We start from the raw sequence: 22,283 nt of genomic DNA on the forward strand, positions 1-22,283 counted from the left end.
CCTTTCAAGAGGCCCGGAAGCCCTTCAAGAGGCCCGGAAGCCTCCTTCAAGAGGCTCGGAAGCCTCCTTCAAGAGGCCTGGAAGCCTCCTTCAAGAGGCCCGGAAGCCTCCTTTCAAGAGGCCTGGAAGCCTCCTTCAAGAGGCTCAGAAGCCGCCTTTCAAGAGGCCCTGAAGCCACCCTTCAAGAGGCCCGGAAGCCTCCTTTCAAGAGGCCCGGAAGCCTCCTTTCAAGAGGCCTCAAGCCTCCTTTCCAAGAGGCTCGGAAGCCTCCTTCCAAGAGGCCTGGAAGCCTCCTTTCAAGAGGCCTCGGAAGCCTCCTTCCAAGAGGCTCGGAAGCCCTTCAAGAGGCCCAAGCCTCCTTCAAGAGGCCTGGAAGCCTCCTTTCTAGAGGCCTGGAAGCCTCCTTCAAGAGACCTCGGAAGCCTCCTTCAAGAGACTCGGAAGCCTCTTTCAAGAGGCCTGGAAGCCTCCGTTCAAGAGGCCTCAAGCCTCCTTCAAGAGGCTCGGAAGCCTCCTTCAAGAGGCCTGGAAGCCTCCTTTCAAGAGGCCTGGAAGCCTCCCTTCAAGAGGCCTGGAAGCCTCCTTCAAGAGGCCTGGAAGCCTCCTTCAAGAGGCTCAGGAAGCCTCCTTCAAGAGGCTCGGAAGCCTCCTTCAAGAGGCTCAGGAAGCCTCCTTTCAAGAGGCCTGGAAGCCTCCTTTCAAGAGGCTCAAGCCTCCTTTCAAGAGGCTCGGAACCTCCTTTCAAGAGGCCTGGAAGCCTCCTTTCAAGAGGCCTCAGCCTCCTTCAAGAGGCCCGGAAGCCTCCTTTCAAGAGGCTCAGGAAGCCTCCTTTCAAGAGGCTCAGGAAGCCTCCTTTCAAGAGGCCTGGAAGCCTCCTTTCAAGAGGCCCAGCCTCCTTCAAGAGGCCTGAAGCCTCCTTCAAGAGGCCCGGAAGCCTCCTTTCAAGAGGCCCAGCCTCCTTTCAAGAGGCCCGGAAGCCTCCTTCAAGAGGCCCAGCCTCCTTCAAGAGGCCCGGAAGCCTCCTTTCAAGAGGCCTCAGCCTCCTTCAAGAGGCCTCAGAAGCCTCCTTTCAAGAGGCTCAAGCCTCCTTTCAAGAGGCTCAGAAGCCTCCTCAAGAGGCTCCAAGCCTCCTTCAAGAGGCCCGGAAGCCTCCTTTCAAGAGGCCCAGCCTCCTTTCAAGAGGCTCAGCCTCCTTCAAGAGGCCCGGAAGCCTCCTTCAAGAGGCTCGGAAGCCTCCTTTCAAGAGGCTCAGAAGCCTCCTTCAAGAGGCCTCGGAAGCCTCCTTTCAAGAGGCCTGGAAGCCTCCTTCAAGAGGCTCAGGAAGCCTCCTTCAAGAGGCCTGAAGCCTCCTTTCAAGAGGCCTGGAAGCCTCCTTCAAGAGGCCCAGCCTCCTTCAAGAGGCCCAAGCCTCCCTTCAAGAGGCCCGGAAGCCTCCTTCAAGAGGCCCGGAAGCCTCCTTCAAGAGGCCTCGGAAGCCCTTCAAGAGGCCTGGAAGCCTCCTTCAAGAGGCCTGAAGCCTCCTTTCAAGAGGCTCAGAAGCCTCCTTCAAGAGGCCTGGAAGCCTCCTTCAAGAGGCCCGGAAGCCTCCTTTCAAGAGGCCTGGAAGCCTCCTTCAAGAGGCTCGGAAGCCTCCTTTCAAGAGGCTCGGAAGCCTCCTTCAAGAGGCCTGGAAGCCTCCTTTCAAGAGGCTTCGGAAGCCTCCTTTCAAGAGGCCTGGAAGCCTCCTTCAAGAGGCCTCAAGCCTCCTTTCAAGAGGCCTGGAAGCCTCCTTCAAGAGGCTTGGAAGCCTCCTTTCAAGAGGCCCGGAAGCCTCCTTTCAAGAGGCTCGGAGCCTCCTTTCAAGAGGCTCGGAAGCCTCCTTTCAAGAGGCTCGGAAGCCTCCTTTCAAGAGGCTCGGAAGCCTCCTTTCAAGAGGCTCGGAAGCCTGCTTTCAAGAGGCTCGGAAGCCTCCTTTCAAGAGGCTCGGAAGCCTCCTTTCAAGAGGCTTGGAAGCCTGCTTTCAAGAGGCTCGGAAGCCTCCTTTCAAGAGGCTCGGAAGCCTCCTTTCAAGAGGCTCGGAAGCCTCCTTTCAAGAGGCTCGGAAGCCTCCTTTCAAGAGGCTTGGAAGGATGTTTATGATTGTATGGCGAAGTTTTTGGAACAGCGGAATGATTTTTCAACTATTTTTCAACTCATTTCAAGAGGCTTGGAAGCCTCCTTTCAAGAGCCTTGGAAGCATCCTATCAAGAGACTCGGAAGCCTCCTAACAAGAGACTGGGAAGCCTCCTTTCAAGAGGCTCAGAAGCCTCCTTTCAATTTGAAACGAGGTTTCAGATTTGCCAACAAATATGATATATCAAAATGTTTGAAGATTTTTGAAAATGTTTGTGATTTTTTTTTCAAATTAAGGGGAAATTTTTTTTTTGCACATTTATAGGTACGAACATTTCAAAAACTTAAGGTAATGTTTATGATTGTACGGCGAAGTTTTTGGAACAGCGGAATGATTTTTCAACTATATTTTTCTTAAAAAACTATCTATAATTTTTTAACTATCAAAGAAGTTTTCGACGACAATTTGAAAAATGAATCAGAAGCTAAATTTGACAGTCGAGTTTTTGAAAAATTCTTGTACCATCTTTGGATAGTTTTTTTTTTTAATTTTCTTTCAATTTTTTGTATTTTTGGATAAAGTTTGTGATTGATTGCCAGGCAATTATGATTGATTGATTGCCGGAAAGTTTCGACTTTTTGCAAATTGATAGAAATATTCCACGAAATCCTTAAATTTTTCTACAAATTCTAATGAACAATAATAAATATATTTTAAGATTTGTCGAAGATTTTCTTTAACCCTCTCCCGCCCATTTTTGCACCTTCTAGCCTTCATCGAGTTGTTTCATCAACGAAAAGCAATATTTGGTATATTTTTTATGGTTCTATTAGACTGCAAATATAATCAATTTTGAGTACGAATATTTGAACTATTGAGAACAATCAATTAACTTTTGATTTACAATCAAAACTTTTTTTTTCGTTTTCATTTTCGTTTTTTTATTCATTATTAACGTGATTTTGAAGTTTTACACAAAGTTCATCACTACCATTGTCTATCTGAATAACTTTTGCTTTAGCATTTTTCTCAAAAATGATTCCTTCCCATTGATATCTTCGGAAAAATCGTGGGCGGGAAAGGGTTTAACCTTTGTGGTAGTGCATTTGCGGTAACGTATAAAGACGTTACAAATGATTACAATACATTTATGTGACCAGACATTCCACTATTTGTTTATTTAAGAAACCATTCTGGTTTTTCAACCAGTTCGCCTAAAGTGCCGTGCCATCAATTATGTGTAGAAGTGACTACGAAAATTGGTTTCGCGACTATCTTCGTGGTAGACATGTGACACCAAGAAACCGTATAGGTTTTGCGTTGTCCAATGCTGTGACGAAGACTATGTTTTTATCGCTTTTTTCATACGACGAAAATAACTATATTGGCAGTACTAGGCATACTAGGCATACTAGGCATTTTTTAAAAAACGATATTTTTTTCAATAGTATTGAGACTTTCTTCAGTTTTGAGTTTAAATTATAATGCTATCTTCGTTAATTGTAGCATGAGGAAAAAATACCAAATACCCATGTACGTGCATCTTTACAGTAAAAAGATTATACATTACATAGTACCATTTTATAAGTGTGGACATATCACCCTTTCCCCTGTTTGCATGTCAAAAAAACAATGTCATCACAGTGTAACAATTAGTTCGAATACAACCTATTCAAAAAAGCCTTATAATCGCACATCCCGAAAACATATATCTCAGATGATCATGCTCATGTTTCAGCTCCCCTCTCAGCATGTGCGCTGTATCTATCTCTCTTCCAATTTCCACCTTGTGGGCACGCTTTTTCTGCAGCCCAACAAAAAATGCAACATCCAATAAATAATCCCATTTACAACACATTTGAAACCGCGTTGCAAGCTGCAACTGGAACCGTCCGTGAGGTGAAAAAGGAAAAATAGATGCTTAGTAAGTGCAAACTGCACAGTGCACATCGTTTTTCGCGGAATGTTGTTCCGCCAGCAGCTTAGGGAGATGGAAAGCAAGTGGATTCACCAGTTTCCGTTTCCATAGCCACCAGACCGTAGTACCGAGTCACTTTGAATAGTGTGATCATGTCATAAGAAAATGTGGTATTGTGCCAATACTGTATTTATTTCATTCATCCAGAACAAGAACCTCGACTCTAGTCTAGAAAGAAAAGTAGAAAAGTCCAGCATCACCTCGCCTAACGGTTCCAAAACTGCATCATCCTTTCACTGGCGGCGAAATCTACCATCGGATTCAAGTTGCCACGATGATGGTCTCGATGGAAAGTAATTTCGCAGTTGCCTGCTCCGACTCGATGGTGTTGCAAAGGTTGTTTTCTATCCACTCACTTTTTTTCCTCGTTTCACTGCATATTCCTATTTGCAGCTCACCTGGAAAATAGCACAATAAGACCCAACACTTGCATATCTATTTCCCAACCCACATCCAGCATCATCATCATCAACGCCTCTTTTCACCACAAGGGGATGGTTCGTTTGGGCGTATGTGTGTGTGTGTCTGTTAAGGCCCCAACACCTAACCTCAATTTTTATTTGAGCTATTTTTTCATCATCTACACCTTTCCTTTTTCACCCAACCCCCCTTCTTTCTTTCTTCTCACTCGATTGCTCCGTTTAGATATTTGATTGAGTCCCCCCGGTGGCTCGCAACCCGAGGCCACTACAAACGATCGATGGGGGAACTGCGGAAGATTGCCACCGTCAACGGGATCCGGGAGCTGCCGTTCGACGAGCGCTCGCTGGAGAAGCTGTTGTCGCACCGCAAAGTGGAAAGCGTTTACGGCATGGCGTCCCTCTTCAGTGGCTGGCGGATGGCGAAAAATACCCTCCTCTGTGTGATGTGCTGGTGAGTAGTTTCGGGCTTCTCGGGTGGCTTTTGCGGGTTTCTGTCGCAGGTGAGCGTCTATTAGGGTGCATGGTGGTGGGAAGCTCCGTGGTGTTGTCTACATGTTTTACATTTTTGTGTGTTCTAAAGTTCCTCCAGGTTACTTGTGTTTGTTTTGGAGTATAATGCTACAGCATTTAAGCGATAGGTAGCTGATGGGTAAATCCATTTTTTTATTGACGTAGGATTACGTCCTTCGGTAAGATAGGGCGTCACGCATACCAGGAATGACAATATTATTAAACTGTGATGAACCTGCGATCTGTTTTCACAGGATTCTAGTACTAATTCTTTTTCAGAAAATCGAACGATCAAAATATTCTATCGGTGCAATTTTGACAAATTTAGGTTTTATTTTATGCCTTTCTCGTATACTAAGTAGACATAAAGGCTATATGTACACCACAAAAACAAACTTTTTAAAGGAGGCCCGAAGGCCTAGTTCTTCTTTTTTTTGTCCCACCTCTTACCCCTACACCAAAGAGCTCTATAAGAGCCCCCTGGTAGTGGACACTTACTATAAGAAACAATCGCGGGAAAATAAAAAAAGAAACCCAGATTAATCCACCTAGCGGTGATGGTGCCTTTCTCGTTCGTTCAAAAGGTTTGGAAAAATCTAAAATAACTCCAATATGTGGATTGGTCTTATTTTTCATATTTGTTTATATGCATAAAAAAATTCTCGCAAAACGCAATTTGCTGCAAAAAAAATCGGATTAGCATAAGAGCAAAAAATGGCATTTTATTTTGTAGTTTTGAAATTAGTATTTTTGCCATAACTTTTGATCCACACACCAAAAAATTATGAATATTACAGGTCATGTATTTCAATAAAATGACACAAAACCACATGACATAAACTGAATCGTATATTTTTCATTGTCATGTGATTGAAAATTACATGTCACGGAACCTAAACACAGCACCCGATGCGACGCACCTAACGCACAAGCAGTCGATGACAGTAAAAAACTTGTTCAGTGCAAGTCGTGGAACATGTTTTACTTCGATCACCCTTCTTTCAAGGAACGAAGATAGCTGAGTGGTAAGGTGTTGGGCTCTCACTCAGCGGGCTTATGTTCGATTCTCGTTCCAACCCTTTCATTTTTTTGTCAATAAAGTTGTGATGTAAAATTAAAGTATCACCTAATTTTACGTCAAAAATGACGCTCGTATATGTCAGCGTCACAACACCTAAAATTACATGAATATTTTTAGGTGTGCAGATTTGTTGAAATTGTGTTGCTTGGGGAATAGATGAAGACTAAGTGCTAAGAAAGTGAGCTAGACTTTTTTGAACTCTTTTTCACAATAAATAGTAATTTGACCATAACATCTAAGCCCATAGTCCGATCTGGCTAATTTTCAATAAGAAAATTTGAGACATTCTGCGTCGAATGCAATTTAATGCTAGCAAATCGGTTGAGGAAAAGTGCCTGAAAAATGAGTGACATTTTTTAGCGATTTTTCATAAAACCCAGATTAATCCACCTAGCGGTGATGGTGCCTTTCTCGACCTTCGTAAAATGTGTTTGCTTGAAAGTAGATGAGCTAGTAGCTAAGAGTAAAAAGAAAAACTTCTAGGCCGGAAAAACTTGAAAATCGGATTATTTCAAGAAGATATTGTAGATCCAGTTGAGAACGCGAGATCTCGGTTCGGTTTTCAACTTGATCTACAATATGCTAATAAGAATTTCGACAATTTTTTCCTTGTCCAATCTTTTGATGTACATACCCCTGTTTTATTTTACCCAGTTATATATTTTAAGTATATCACATTTGGATGTTTGTTAAACTGAAGCTCTAACTACACAAAAAGAAAACGGAAATGTCATTCCCATCGAGCGAGCGGAGGGCAATATTTGTTATGATATGAATCTCATGACCGTCCTTCTGTTAAACTCCCGTATGAAGAGGGAGGGAAGTGTATCAGTGTGGAAGCATCCGATGGTTCGTTTTCGGAGAGAAATAATAGCCTTTCGGTACAACTTTGTAGCACAAGAAAGGCAAAAAGTATTTTGGCCATATTTTCTAAGGTCCAAGCTGGCCAATTTTCAATAGAAAATAATAGAATAGGATTCCGCGTCCAATGCAATTTGTTGTGAGTAAATCGATTGAGGGTAAGTGCATTAAAAATGAGCTAGACTTTTTACGCGCTAAAGCATTTTGGCCATAATTTTTGTGCCCATAGTCCGATCTACCAAATTTTCAATAGAAAACAAAACGACAGGATCCCGCGTCGAATGGAATTTGTTGCAAGTAAATCGGTTGAGGATAAGTACCAAAAAAGTGAGCTAAACTTTTCGCACTTTTGGTGCGCGCACACACATACATACACACACAGAGACATCATCTCAGTTCATCGAGCTGAGTCGATTGGTATATAACACTATGGGTCTCCAGGTCTTCTGTAAAGTTTGGTTTTGAGCGAACATTTAGCCTTTTGTATACTTTGTAAACAAAAGGCAAAATGGTGTTTCGGCCATAGCTTCCGATCCCATATTTCGATCTGGCCAATTTTCAATAGGAAACAATGGAACAGGAATCTGCGTCGAATGCAACTTGTTGCGTGTAAATCGATCAAGGTTAGGTGTCCGAAAAATAGGTGACATTTTTCTTTTCTGATTTTTCTATTAAAAAAAGGTGGTTTGGCCATAACTTCCGATCCCATAGTCCAACCTGGTCAATTTTTGATAGGAAACAATGGGAAAGGATTCTGCATCGAATGCAATTTGTTGCGAGCAAATCGGTTGAGGATAAGTGCCCGAAAAATGAGTGACATTTTTTACGCGATTTTTACGTATAAATTTGTATTTTGGCCATAACTTCCAATCCCATAGTCCTACCTGCCCAATTTTCAATAAGAAATAATGGGAAAGGATTCTGCGTGGAATGCAATTTGTTGCGAGCAAATCGGTTGATGATAAGTGCCCGAAAATGAGTGACATTTTTTACGCGATTTTTACGTATAAATTTGTATTTTGGCCATAACTTCCGATCCCATAGTCCGACCTGGCCAATTTTCAATAAGAAATAATGGGACAGGATTCTGCGTCGAATGCAACTTGTTGCGAGCAAATCGGTTGAGGATAAGTGCCCGAAAAATGAGTGACATTTTTTACGCGATTTTTTGTATGAATTTGTATTTTGGCCATAACTTTCGATCCCATAGTTTGATCTGGCCAATTTCAAATAGGAAACAATGGGACAGGATTCTGCGTCGAACGCAACTTGTTGCGAGCAAATCGGTTGAGAATAAGTGCCCGAAAAATGAGTGACATTTTTTTCAGCGGTTTTTTCGTATGAATTTGTATTTTAGCCATTACTTCCGATCCCATAGTCCGATCTGGCCAATTTCAGATAGGAAATAATGGGACAGGATTCTGCGTCGAATGCAACTTGTTGCGAGCAAATCGGTTGAGGATAAGTTCCCGAAAAATGAGTGACATTTTTTACGCGATTTTTTCGTTCGAATTTGTATTTTGGCCATAACTTCCGATCCCATAGTCCGATCTGGCCAATTTCAAATAGGAAACAATGGGACAAGATTCTGCGTCGAATGCAACTTGTTGCGAGCAAATCGGTTGAGGATAAGTGCCCGAAAAATGAGTGACATTTTTTACGCGATTTTTTCGTTCGAATTTGTATTTTGGCCATAACTTTCGATCCCATAGTCCGATCTGGCCAATTTCAAATAAGAAACAATGGGACAAGATTCTGCGTCGAATGCAACTTGTTGCGAGCAAATCGGTTGAGGAAAAAGGCCCGAAAAATGAGTGACATTTTTTACGTGATTTTTTCGTTCGAATTTGTATTTTGGCCATAACTTTCGATCCCATAGTCCGATATGGCCAATTTCGAATAGGAAACAATGAGACAAGATTCTGCGTCGAATGCAACTTGTTGCGAGTAAATTGGTTGAGGATAAGTGCCCGAAAAATAAGTGACATTTTTCCGCGATTTTTTTGTATGAATTTGTATTTTGGCCATAACTTTCCATCCCATAGTACGATCTGGCCAATTTCAAATAGGAAACAATGGGACAGGATTCTGCGTCGAATGCAACTTGTTGCGAGCAAATCGGTTGAGAATAAGTGCCCGAAAAATGAGTGACATTTTTTACGCGGTTTTTTTGTATGAATTTGTATTTTGGCCATAACTTCCGATCCCATAGCGATTTTTTCGTTCGAATTTGTATTTTGGCCATAACTTTTGATCCCATAGTCCGATCCAGCCAATTTCAAATAGGAAACAATGAGACAGGATTCTGCGTCGAATGCAACTTGTTGCGAGCAAATCGGTTGAAGGTAAGTTCCCGAAAAATTAGTGACATTTTGTACGCGATTTTTTCGTATGATTTTGTATTTTGGCCATAACTTTCGACCCCATAGTCCGATCTGGCCAATTTCAAATAGGAAATAATCGGACAGGATTCTGCGTCGAATGCAACTTGTTGCGAGCAAATCGGTTGAGGATAAGTGCCCGAAAAATGAGTGACATTTTTTACGCGATTTTTTCAAATGAATTTGTATTTTGGCCATAACTCTCGATCCCATAGTCCGATCTGGCCAATTTCAAATAGGAAACAATGGGACAGGATTCTGCGTCGAATGCAACTTGTTGCGAGCAAATCGGTTGAGGATAAGTGCCTGAAAAATGAGTGACATTTTGTTGAGTAGTTTTGCACACACACACACACACACACACACACACACACACACACACACACACACAGACAGACACCACCTCGATTCGTCGCACTGAGTCGATAGGTATATAACACTATGGGTCTCCGGGCCTTCTATAAAAAGTTTGTTTTTGGAGCGATCATATAGCCTTTACCGTATACTTAGTATACGAGAAAGGCAAAAATGGTATAATTTTCGATCCCATAGTCCGATCTGGCCAATTTTCAATAGGAAACAACGGGACAGGATTCTACGTCGAATGCAACTTGTTGTGAGCAAATCGATTGAGAATAAGTGCCCGGAAAATGAGTGGAATTTGTATTTTGGCCATAACTTATGATCCCATAGTTCGATCTGACCAATTTCAAATAGGAAACAATGGGGCAGGATTCTGCGTCGAATGCAACTTGTTGCGAGCGAATCGGTTGAGGATAAGTGCCCGAAAAGTGAGTGACATTTTTTACGCGATTTTGTCATATGAATTTGTATTTTGGCCATAACTTTCGATCCCATAGTCTGATCTGGCCAATTTCAAATAGGAAACAATGGGACAGGATTCTGCGTCGAATGCAACTTGTTGCGAGCAAATCGGTTGAGGATAAGTGCCCGAAAAATGAGTGACATTTTTTACGCGATTTTTTCGTATGAATTTGTATTTTGGCCATAACTCTCGATCCCATAGTCCGATCTGTCCAATTTCAAATAGGAAACAATGGGAGAGGATTCTGCGTCGAATGCAACTTGTTGCGAGCAATTCGGTTGACAAAAAGTGCCCGAAAAATGAGTGACATTTTTTACGCGATTTTTTCGTATGAATTTGTATTTTGGCCATAACTCTCGATCTCATAGTCCGATCTGGCCAATTTCAAATAGGAAATAATGGGGCAGAATTCTGCGTCGAATGCAACTTGTTGCGAGCGAATCGGTTGAGGATAAGTGCCCGAAAAGTGAGTGACATTTTTTACGCGATTTTGTCATATGAATTTGTATTTTGGCCATAACTTTCGATCCCATAGTCCGATCTGGCCAATTTCAAATAGGAAACAATGGGGCAGAATTCTGCGTCGAATGCAACTTGTTGCGAGCAAATCGGTTGACAATAAGTGCCCGAAAAATGAGTGACATTTTTTACGCGATTTTTTCGTATGAATTTGTATTTTGGCCATAACTCTCGATCCCATAGTCCGATCTGTCCAATTGCAAATAGGAAACAATGGGAGAGGATTCTGCGTTGAATGCAACTTGTTGCGAGCAAATCGGTTGACAATAAGTGCCCGAAAAATGAGTGACATTTTTTACGCGATTTTTTCGTATGAATTTGTATTTTGGCCATAACTCTCGATCTCATAGTCCGATCTGGCCAATTTCAAATAAGAAATAATGGGACAGGATTCTGCGTCGAATGCAACTTGTTGCGAGCAAATCGGTTGAGGATAAGTGCCCGAAAAATGAGTGACCTTTTTTACGCGATTTTTTCGTATGAATTTGTATTTTGGCCATAACTCTCGATCCCATAGTCCGATCTGTCCAATTTCAAATAGGAAACAATGGGAGAGGATTCTGCGTCGAATGCAACTTGTTGCGAGCAAATCGGTTGACAATAAGTGCCCGAAAAATGAGTGACATTTTTTACGCGATTTTTTCGTATGAATTTGTATTTTGGCCATAACTCTCGATCCCATAGTTCGATCTGGCCAATTTCAAATAGGAAACAATGGGACAGGATTCTGCGTCGAATGCAACTTGTTGCGAGCAAATCGGTTGACAATAAGTGCCCGAAAAATGAGTGACATTTTTTACGCTATTTTTTCGTATGAATTTGTATTTTGGCCATAACTCTCGATCCCATAGTCCGATCTGGCCAATTTCAAATAGGAAACAATGGGCCAGGATTCTGCGTCGAATGCGACTTGTTGCGAGCAAATCGGTTAAGGATAAGTGCAGACATTTTTTTAGTAGTTTTGCACACACACACACACACACACACACACACACACACACACACACACACACACACACACACACACACACACACACACACACACACACACACACACACACACACACACACACACACACACAGACATCACCTCAATTCGTCGAACTGAGTCGATTGGTATATAACACTATGGGTCTCCGGGCCTTCTATAAAAAGTTTGTTTTTGGAGCGATCATATAGCCTTTACCGTATACTTAGTATACGAGAAAGGCAAAACACTAAAAACTTCTAAAAACTGATCGACTCAGCTTCTAGAATTGAGGTTATGAATGTGTGTGTGTATGTGTGTTTTTTTCTTCCTAAACAATTAAGGGGGAATCTGCTCAACAGACATCCTGGGTTGACCAGGAAGTGCGGGGTTAGGGATCACCGAGGGAGGCAGGACTTCATCCCCGACCCGCTAAACCGTTTCCATTGCCGCCAAGCCCACAGTCCCTTCGGTACAACCAGAAAGTAATGCTTCAAAGGGTGTGTGTATGTGTGTGTATGTGCGCAAAAGTCCAACTTACTTTTTTGGCATTTATCTTCAACCTATTTTCTCGCAATAAAGAATTCGCATTCGACAGGGAATGCGAATTCTTGTCTTGTCCCATTATTTTCTATTGAAAACTGGCCGGATCGGATTATGGGCTTATATATAATAAGTTATAAAATCAAAATACAATTCTTATAATGTACAAAAAAGAAACATTTCGGCTTTTTTCAGTACATACTTCAATAATAGTTGTTAAGCTATTTTGTCAAAATTCAATGATGTTTGAAAGGTTACAATTTTGTTAAATGAATTAAATATGGCTACTATTATACGCGACTACAGCATTCAAAATGGAGTTTAAAATGATTAACCCATATTTCGTGAAAATTCTCATAATTTTCTTGAATATTCGGTGCCAAAGCAATCAGAAATATACGACGAACACCTGTGTTTTTGAACCTTGGCAACTTCTCTGCATCATCTTCATCCTCTATATTCAAAGTTATTTTCAGTAATCCTTGTCCTCCGTCAATACCAACTTTGAATTTAGCCCGCCCAACATTGCGCCTGGCCTTGACGTACTCAACCAACCCAGTAAGACAAAACTTGATGCTTCAATTTAAATCGGTCTTCCATGCAAATACATTCTCGTGAGAAAACTGTGTAGACTTTTCTTTTTTCTCTGTAACACTATTTACAACTCGTGTTGCCTTGCCGTGCTCATTGGAAAACGAAAGGTTTCCATCTTCTGAGGGTATATTTTTTTTAGATGAGCTTTGCTGTGAGTTGGTCCTTACAAGGTTCAGCCATATTTGATAAATTCTGTAATTTGGACCGCTTTGAACATGCATGTGACTTGCCAGGGGAAACTTCTGATAAACACTTCGTAGCCAGTGGAGATATATCAGCTTCCACACTGATATTCTCCCCTCCCCATTCATACGGGAGTTTGGCAGAAGGAAGGTCGTGCCATATGTGCCATCACAAATATTGCCCTGCGCTCGCTTTCAAATCGACTTCTATAAAACATTCTTCATGCCTGCCGTATCCTAACGGAAATCTTTCGCCTCCAATTCTATCATGAACATGTACGTCTAAGTTTGGAAGATGATATTAGCATTTCCATATCACTTCGTACACAGTTACACACATCGGTCTTGACTTTGAAAAGCGTTTCGATTGCTTGGGAAAAATAGTTTGTCGCGCAATTTTGCAGTTATGGCAATTATTGTGATCAGATGAGCTTCTTGTTTTCATAAATTCACCCTTGCAGTAATTGTGGAGTGAAATCTTGCCTTTTGAGCGCCGGTAAACTATGGCATAACAATTTAAACAAAGAACTTTCGGATATATTGAATTTTGTTCATCATAAAACGGAATGAAATGCTGTTTGATAATAATGCTTATCGTTTTGTACACTGGTTTCACTTTCGAAGATTTTTTTTTAAACTTTGTGAATGATATGCTAACTATCATTTGATAGTGAAATTTGCTACCGTTTGTAGCCGACACGGAGCGATCCGTATCAAAAGCACGTGGCTTAAGCGCCACTCCATTAAGGAGACCACGGCCCAAGTTAATTTGCCCGGATGAGACTCCCAAAGGGCGAGTCCATTTATTTTCCAGATAGGATTTACGGATCGTTCCAACTGGCTACGAACTAAATCTTGCCAAACGGTATCACCCTAATTATCGCAGCATGCTTTACAGCCACGATGCCACTCAGAGAGACGGTGAGAGCCCACCACACCTAATACACTCTAAGTGTGAGTGCGCCTATCATCATCGGTCGACTCTCTCGGTTCATCTATTCGTCTCCCACAAAGTTGGAAGCAAAACAACATACTCAGTCAAACTCAACACATAGAGGACGAAACCGAAAACTACAACAGACCGGAATGACGTTAAACACAATTAATTAATAGCTAGGGACGGCATAATCAAAGCTTTATTTACATGTACGGAACAGTTTATTTGCTTACATTACTGAAGATACACATACTCATGGGGGGGGGGGTGAGATCGCATTGGTTTATGTGTTGGTGTTCGTTCTATTGCCTATCTCTAGCTTGTGTGCGGTTTTCTATATCCTATTTTCTACTCTCTGGTGCTCTGTGCTTTACATGTTATGTGACGTCACGGATTATCGAAAGTTCAGTTTCTCGTCATTCTGCGCTCCGTATTAGGTGGGAATTTATGTGTTGGCGAAAATGGGCTCACGCACGCTTTTCACGGATGACGACAGATTTGAGCGGTTGATGAGCTTTCCACTCCAACTCGCGATTTCTCGATTTTGCTTTAATAGCACTTTCACGGGTCCTCAGTCTAAGACTGGCAAAAATATCTTTCCGCGGCGCCTTCCTCGGACGCCGCACTCCATGAAAAAATAGACTTGGATTGAGACTCACCGATTCGATGCGACTTACTACAGTCGATGACCTACGGGTAGGGTCGATGCTCCTGGCGATCGCTGCTCAATGAAGCGATGGCGGTTGCTTGCTTTGCCGGCAGTTGGATTAACCGGCTGGTGGACTTCGTCCACGTGGAAGTCCCCAGAGCTCCCTTAGACCGGTATGGTGACGGACCAGTCTACTTCCGACGGGTAGTCGGTGGTCGGGAATTTTCCGTCCGTTGGGGGAACAGGTATCGCGCTTGGGTGCGTGGAAATTCTGCGGGTGAGAAGCCCAAGCCAATATGGCTAGACGAACAAATAAGCACAGGCACAACTAGCACAATTAGAGCACGATGGATTACCTTCTATCTTGGCTTTGATTTCCACTATCGCACACAATTCCACACCGCACACTTAACTTTAACCTACTGTTGAACGAACAATTATTTAATTAATCAATTACATTTAACGTCACTAATAGGACCTACTTTTAGCAAACGAAACACTAGCTAACAAACGCGAACACTTCTAACTTTACGGAAAGTCACGGACGAAATGATCGAGTCTGTGGATCCTCAGATTAAGGAAGTCCCACCGGACACAACCGGAAGTACGTCATTTCCCGACCCCTTTGTGTACAGTCGTGACTTTATCGGCACGATTGATAATTTGACAAAATCGTCGCGCTGCTATCCCTTTCCCACCTTATCCAGAAAACAAATGGCTTCGACCTTGGAGAGCTTGGCTGATTGATAGTGCCCGTTTTCATACGTCAAGGGACAAATATGTACAGTTTATTGGCGATTGAAAGACGGAAATGCTTACAATCTACCTTAATTATAATAAACTTTATACAAAATTATACACTTTTCCTGACTGCTACACGTTGCCTACTTATATCACTAGAAATTAACATATAAATGTTTGTTTATACTCTAATTATAATTTAATTTACTATATTATAGTAAAGTTGCATGTAGTAACTGCGGCTCAAACAACACATATTTTACGAAGTTGATTGGAAAACTTGGGCAATTTTAACTAAAAATTATCAAAACTCTTAGTAGGGGAAATGACGGCTTTGGCAGGTTTTGTTCTATTATTGTCAGGGGGGTTTTTGTTGACCAAATTTTATGAAATTTAGCCACAATATTCTTTGATATGCAAAGATTATTTGGGCTAAATTTGAGCATAATTATAGAAACCCCCTGACAATAATAGAACAAAACCTGCCAAAGCCGTCATTTCCCCTACTTATTTTTCTCAAAATTTCACCAATAGAATATTTTGACCGCATGATTTCCAGAAAGGGGAGTACTTGTATTAGAACCCTGTGAAGACAGATCGGATGTTCATCACAGTTCCATAATATTGTCATTCCTGGTATGCGTGGGGGTCATTCCAAAGTTTCGTATTTGGGACCGACCAATAACTCATCCGTTTTTAACGGATTCGGGGATTTTGGTATGAGTCGATCAGTAAATTCTCTAAAATTCTATACAACTATTGTAAACAATTGATTCAATTCATTTAACTATTGAAAAATTCAATTTCCCAGCCAATGTTGAAATTGCACTTTTACTGTAAATTGCCTACATTTCGGCTATTAGGGAGTGAGTGCTAGTAGTGGACCCCGTGCGTATAATGGACCCCTGAGCAAAATCCCAAATTAAACGCTGGAATCTACTATTTTCTGCAAACTTCCGTCCGGTGAAGTTGCTTCATATAACAGGACAGCGGTTCCATACATTTGATACATAGCCAGGGGGTGAAATAATGAGCTAGGCCTTTAACGGAGCCTGTGGGGTACCTGGGCACCCTCCACAGTAATTGTCCCTTACCGCGTCATGCTTGGCTCTGGCATGGTGGACTTTTTTTCCCGAGCAACTCGTGGGACCAAAATAGAAACCAAGTCAATTCTTCTTCAATTAGTGATAGTGATGTAGGCGACAACCCCTTCGTAAGAGGTGGGTTGTTCAGGTCTCCGCCTAGGAGGCCAGAGGCAATAGTCGGCAGCTCGATGCGCAGCGCTAGCGTGGGTCACTTAACCTTATCCTCGGCTACGCCGGTAGAGGTTATGGACGGCCCATGGCTTGTGGGGGCGATGAACCGGAAACGCGATGGGCTTTCGGCCTTCGAGGTGGCGACGGAACAGCTGGACGCCATCATCGACTTTGCGTCATCGAAGCATAATATCAGTAAGGACCTCAAGAGGAGCTTGCTGAAACTTCGAAAGTTGTTGTTGGACTCCAAGCTGGAGAGGGCGGTCGGGACGACCAAGTGTAAACCCGTGAAATCCATGGAGTCGAGGTCTACCCAGACTGAGGCCCAAGGATTCGCGGACTCGCGCAAGGTCGACTCAACCGAGGGCGTACCAGCGAAGACGGTGGTGCCAAAGTCTACCCAGACGGAGGCTCAAGTATTCGCGGGCACGTCGGGGGTGACTGTTCCAACGGAGCAGACACAAAAAAGGGGGAGACAGTCTCCAGGGGATGAGCTCCCTGGGGGCCGCTGCAAAACGTGGAGGGTTACTACCCCAAACAAGGATAGTGGTACTGGGAAGCTGAATCCCGGCCAGGTACCTCCGAAACCGGGGGAGGGAGGATCTGGAAAGGTCCTAAGGGATTACGGCAGGCTGAGAGCACTCAGTCGCTCCAGACCAGGGAAATAGAGGGGGATGACGCCTCCTGGACTCTGCTCAAGAACAAGAGGAATGCGAATGAGGGTAGCAAGAAGTCTAGGGTAAGCGCCAATCGCTCCAGGAGCGATGCCCTAGTAATCAAAACGGACGAGGCAAGTACTCGGACGTCTTATAGGCGATGAGGAGTGACGTCAAGCTCGGTGAACTCGGCGCCGGCGTACGTCGAATAAGACGTACCCGGACGGGCGAGATGATCCTCGAGCTGAAGCGGGCGTCTCGCAAAAGGGCGCCGCCTACAAGAAGTTGACGGAGGAAGCCCTAGGCGAGACGGTCAAGGTGAGGGCACTGACGACGGAGGTGAATCTAAGGGCTAAAGACTTGGACGAGATCACCGAAGTCAAAGAGCTCGTCACGGCACTGCGGCGACAGTATGAAGTGGAGACGCCCACCGCAGCCATTCGGCTACGGAAAGGTCCGGCAGGGACGCAGGTAGCATTGGTTCGGCTATCTGCAGCGGACGCCTCCAAGGTAGTCAAGTTGGGGAGCGTCAAGGTGGGATGGTCGGTGTGCCCTATGGGCATATACGAGAAACTCGAAGTTTGCTTCAAGTGCCTAGGAGCGGGGCATAAGAATTGGGACAGTAAAGACCCTGACAGAAGCAAGCTCTGCCGATGCTGCGGATTGGAGGGACATAAGGCACAATGCTGCACGAACCCTCCCAAGTGTTTGATTTTTTCCAGCAAAGCTGTGAACAGCAAGCACCCCATGGGAGGTTCGATGTGCCCGGCGTTTAAGCGTGCTGAAAAATCACAGTACAGGTAACGCAGCTGAACGTAAACAATTGTGATGCAGCCCAGAAACTGCTGTGTCAGGCAGTTGCTGAATGGGGACGGATATCGCCATCATAGCGGATTCTTACCGGGTATTCTCCAGGAACGGTAATTGGGTCACCGATGGGTCTAAAATGGCGGTGATATGCGCCTCCTCGATGGTCGTATGCTAAATTGTTTGACGGCTAACTTGATGGGGCGTAGGCCGGTGGTGGTAGCGGGGGACTTCAACGCTTGAGCCGTGAAATGGGGAAGCCGTTCCACGAATCAACGGGGGCAAATCCTGCTGGAATTACTGGCCATGCTGGATGTGGATTTCGTCAATGTCGGTACCAAAAGTACCTACAGCTGGAACGGGGCCGAGTCGATTATCGACGTTACGTTCTGGAGCCCTGGCCAAACGAGTAGTTCGAACTGGAGGGTATATGATGGCTACACTCACAGCGACCACCTGGCGGTTCGCTACAGTATCGACTATACGACCAGCATTCTGCGGACGGAAGAAGGGGCGAGGCCTAGCCCTCGTATGTGGAAGACATCATACTTCGACGACGAGGTGTTTAAGGAAGCGCTCCGCCGCGAGCACAATTCTCTCGGTATGAGCGGCGAGCAGCTGGTAACAGTACTCTCTCGTGTATGCGATGCCACCATGCCTAGGAAAGTCCACCCTAGGAAAGGAAGGCCACCGGCTTACTGGTGGACTCAAGCAATTGCGAACCAGCGCCGCTCCTGCCTACGGGAACGGATGCGAATGCATCGAGCATGCACAGAAGAGGAGCGTGTTGAACGACGGGTGACTACTAGAGCTGCTCTGAAGACTGAGATTAGATCAAGCAAAAAAGCCTGCTTCGAGGCCAACGAGAATCCATGGGGTGACGCCTACAGGGTCGTAATGGTCAAGGCACGTGGGGCGATGGCCCCCACATAGCGGTCTCCAGAGATGCTGGAGAGGATCACCGCAGGGCTCTTCTCATGTCATGACCCAAGTCCCTAACCTCACTTTGTGGAGCTGCCACGGGCCAGGGTGGCCGACGAGGGAAGAATAACCGTGTTGGAACTTGCGGGAATTCCACAGTCCCTTAGTGTAGGTAAGGCGCCAGGACCGGATGCTATTCCGAACCTTGTTAACAACCGAAAGTCGGAGCAACAAGCGGTGATAAGGGTCACCTCTGAACGCTTCATCAAACACTTGGTGGTAATAATCGACGATAAGCTCACATTTGGTAGCCACGCCTGCAAGCGTTCCTCCAAAGCTATAGTGGCATTGTCCCGGATGATGTCCAATAGCTCTGCGGTTTATGCCAGCAAGCGGAAGCTTCTGGCTAGTAACGCTCTGTCCATACTGAGGTATGGAGGGCCAGCACGGCCCTGCGTAATAACTGCTACAGAACGAAGTTAGAAAGTACGTGTAGGCTTGTGTGCCTAAAAGTTGCGAGCGCGTACCGTACCGTGTCGCACGATTCGTCATCACCGGTATGATGCCTATTGACATCGCGAAATGTAATTGAAAGATATTTTTTATGGAATATCGAAAGGAAATAATAAAATACTTTGTATACGAGAAAGGCAAAACAAATCCTGGAAGAATATTCCATTTAGTTGCTGAACGAATTTCCGAATCAAATCAGAATAATTGTCAAGTTGAGACATTGTTCAAACAGATTTGTCGTTTCTCAAAATTATCCCTGTATCGATTACGCCATAATAGCTGGTGCTTAACTATTCCGTATCTTCATGGGGGTGAGAATGGGTCATAGATCTTACCGACAGTTGCCAAAATCGAATGTTTTAAAATCCGAAACACACAAATAGAACAAATAAGAAAATGCGTACATACTTATCAAATATTTTAATTCTATACAGAAGACGAAATTGAAGTGTAATGTATTTATAGTTTTCTTTTTCTTATCACTAATTAGTACAAATAGGAAAAAATGCTGAAACAGGTGTGCATGCAAGGATTGTAGGTTGGACTGTAGAGCATCATTTCACATCTAAGTAACGCATCATTTATGGTTTTGGTTCATGAAGTGCTGGTATTCAAAGCTGCTATCTTGGTTATTCTATGCATATATGTAACTGTTAACTAACCTTCAATGTGTCAATGTTAAATTGTGTCGTCTGTGTTCTTTTGTCCCTTCATGCGTAGGAATGTGGTAAATATGACTCCATTGAACACGCAAAACTGAACTCCATATTCTAATAGCACTAAATCACAATTTCACATTCCAGGATCGTTGCCAGCATAACCTACTTCACGCTGGTCTTGCTGAGCTCCCGCCTGGATGGCAACCCATTCCTCAATTTTCTCTTCCAGAGTGCCATCGAACTGCCGGCGTACAAAATCGGTCAAATTCTTTCCGATAAGCTGGGCAGGCGGGCTTCCAATTCCCTGGCGTTTCTGACTGCATCGCTCATCTGTATTCCGATTGTGTTCATCATTCGCGTTGCCGAATTCAAATCCACTGCCATCGCCCTTTCTATTGCCATCAAATTCTGCGTCAGCATAAACTTTTTTGCCGTCAATCTGCAATCAATTGAAATCTATCCGACGTGTTTGAGGCAAACGGGTCTAGCCTTTGCGGCCATTATGGCTAATTTGTTCGGCATATTCGGACCATATGTGGTCTACCTCGGAACGGAGTACGACGTACGATATCCGTTCATAGTAATTGGACTGATGTCAGCATTCGGAGCTACATGTGCTTCGTGTTTGCCAGAAACACTTCACCAGTCGCTTCCGGAAACAATCGAACAAGCGCAGAAGTTTGGAAAGCAGCAAAAGTTCTGGTCACTTCCTAAGAAACCAAGGGAAGGTTACGAGCTGGGTCAGGAAATGGAGGAGGGCGTGCGACTCAAAGACAATGGCGCCGATATTCGGTAGACTGAGTTAATTGTAAATAAAGAGAACAATTTTAGATTCGTATATTACTTGAAGATGACCGACTCCCTGCTGATTTTTGAACTGCTGTTTATGAATCAACTGACCTCATTTTACAAAATCACGTTTATACAATTGTATTAATCGTTTGACTTTAATTTTTGATGTGGCATCCTGATTCATGATCAGCTTTATAAATAACCTACCGGAAACTAATCAATTCTCATCTTCCCCAGGATGGTCGTCAGTTTGACCTACTTCACCGTGATGCTGCTCAGCTCTCGAATGGATGGCAATCCGTTCTTGAACTTCCTGTGGCAGAGTGCCATTGAGCTGCCCGCCTACAAAATCGGTCAGTACCTATCGGACAGGCTTGGTCGTCGGGTGTCCAACTCGTTGGCTTTTCTCGTCGCCACCGTGATCTGTATTCCAATTTACATGATTGCCCGTCAATCGGAGTATGAAGCGATAACCGTCACCCTCACGGTCGCCATCAAATTTTGCATCAGCATCAACTTCTTCGCCGTCAACCTGCAGTCTATTGAAATCTATCCAACCTGTTTGAGAAATACGGGGCTGGCTTTCGCTGCCATCATGTCCAATTTGGTTGGCATTTTGGGTCCGTATGTGGTCTACCTGGGAACGGAGTACGACGTGCGATATCCGTTTTTGGTCATAGGAGGAACATCAGCTGTTGCAGCAGTGTGTGCATCACTTCTACCAGAAACGCTGCATCAATCGCTGCCGGAAACGATCGAACAAGCGCAACAATTTGGCAAGAATCACAGTTTTTGGTCTTTGCCCAAGAAGCCCAAAACAAGTGCACCAGGTGATGCAGAATGTGAGATGTCCGAGCGCAAGCGGTTAAACGGTGTATGTGATGAAAATAGTGAAAGACGATAAAAATGGTTATAGTTAAAATGATTGACTTTTTGAATGTGAATAGAAAGAAATTTCACAACTTTTCTTGTTTGTCGTTAGAATATTAATCAATATTAGCTTTTGTCAAAAAAAAATGATGATCCAATTATTAGGTTTAGGGTAATTTGGCCGAATGTCGTTTGGCCGAATGCCATTTGGCCAAAAGGGTCATTTGGACGAACGCCATCTGGCCAAATACCGTTTGGCCGAATAGTTGAAATTCTAGAAGGTAGAAAGAAGAAGAAAGAAGGAAAAGGAAGAAGAAAGAAGGAAGAAGTAAGAAAGAAGAAGGAAGAAGGAAGGCGGAAGAAGGAAAAAGAAATAAGGAAGAAGGAAGAGGAAGAAGACAGAAAGAAGAAGGAAGCAAGAAGAAGAAAGAAGGAAGAAGGGATAAGGAAGATGGAATCAGGAAGAAGGAAGAAGGAAGAAGGAAGAAAGAAGAAGGAAGAAGGAAACAGGAAGAAGAAAGAAGGA

At 43.7% G+C, this 22,283-nt stretch overlaps 1 protein-coding gene across 4 annotated transcripts in view; it reads left to right on the forward strand.

Annotated features, from left to right (window-relative positions):
• Nucleotides 1-22,283, forward strand: part of LOC134205058 (solute carrier family 22 member 21) — a 217,320-nt gene that overhangs the window by 78,061 nt on the left and 116,976 nt on the right. For 2 of the 4 annotated variants that reach the window (XM_062679951.1, XM_062679949.1), the window contains exons 7-8: nt 4,716-4,943; nt 21,125-21,791. In XM_062679951.1, coding sequence (XP_062535935.1) covers nt 4,716-4,943; nt 21,125-21,791 — 895 coding nt within the window. Of the gene's footprint in view, nt 1-4,715; nt 4,944-20,239; nt 20,926-21,124; nt 21,792-22,283 lie in introns of those variants that run through there. The other 2 variants (XM_062679953.1, XM_062679950.1) reach the window with 2 other exon arrangements.

Source organism: Armigeres subalbatus, chromosome 1 (genome assembly GCF_024139115.2).
Source record: "Armigeres subalbatus isolate Guangzhou_Male chromosome 1, GZ_Asu_2, whole genome shotgun sequence".
Lineage (NCBI taxonomy): Eukaryota > Metazoa > Arthropoda > Insecta > Diptera > Culicidae > Armigeres > Armigeres subalbatus.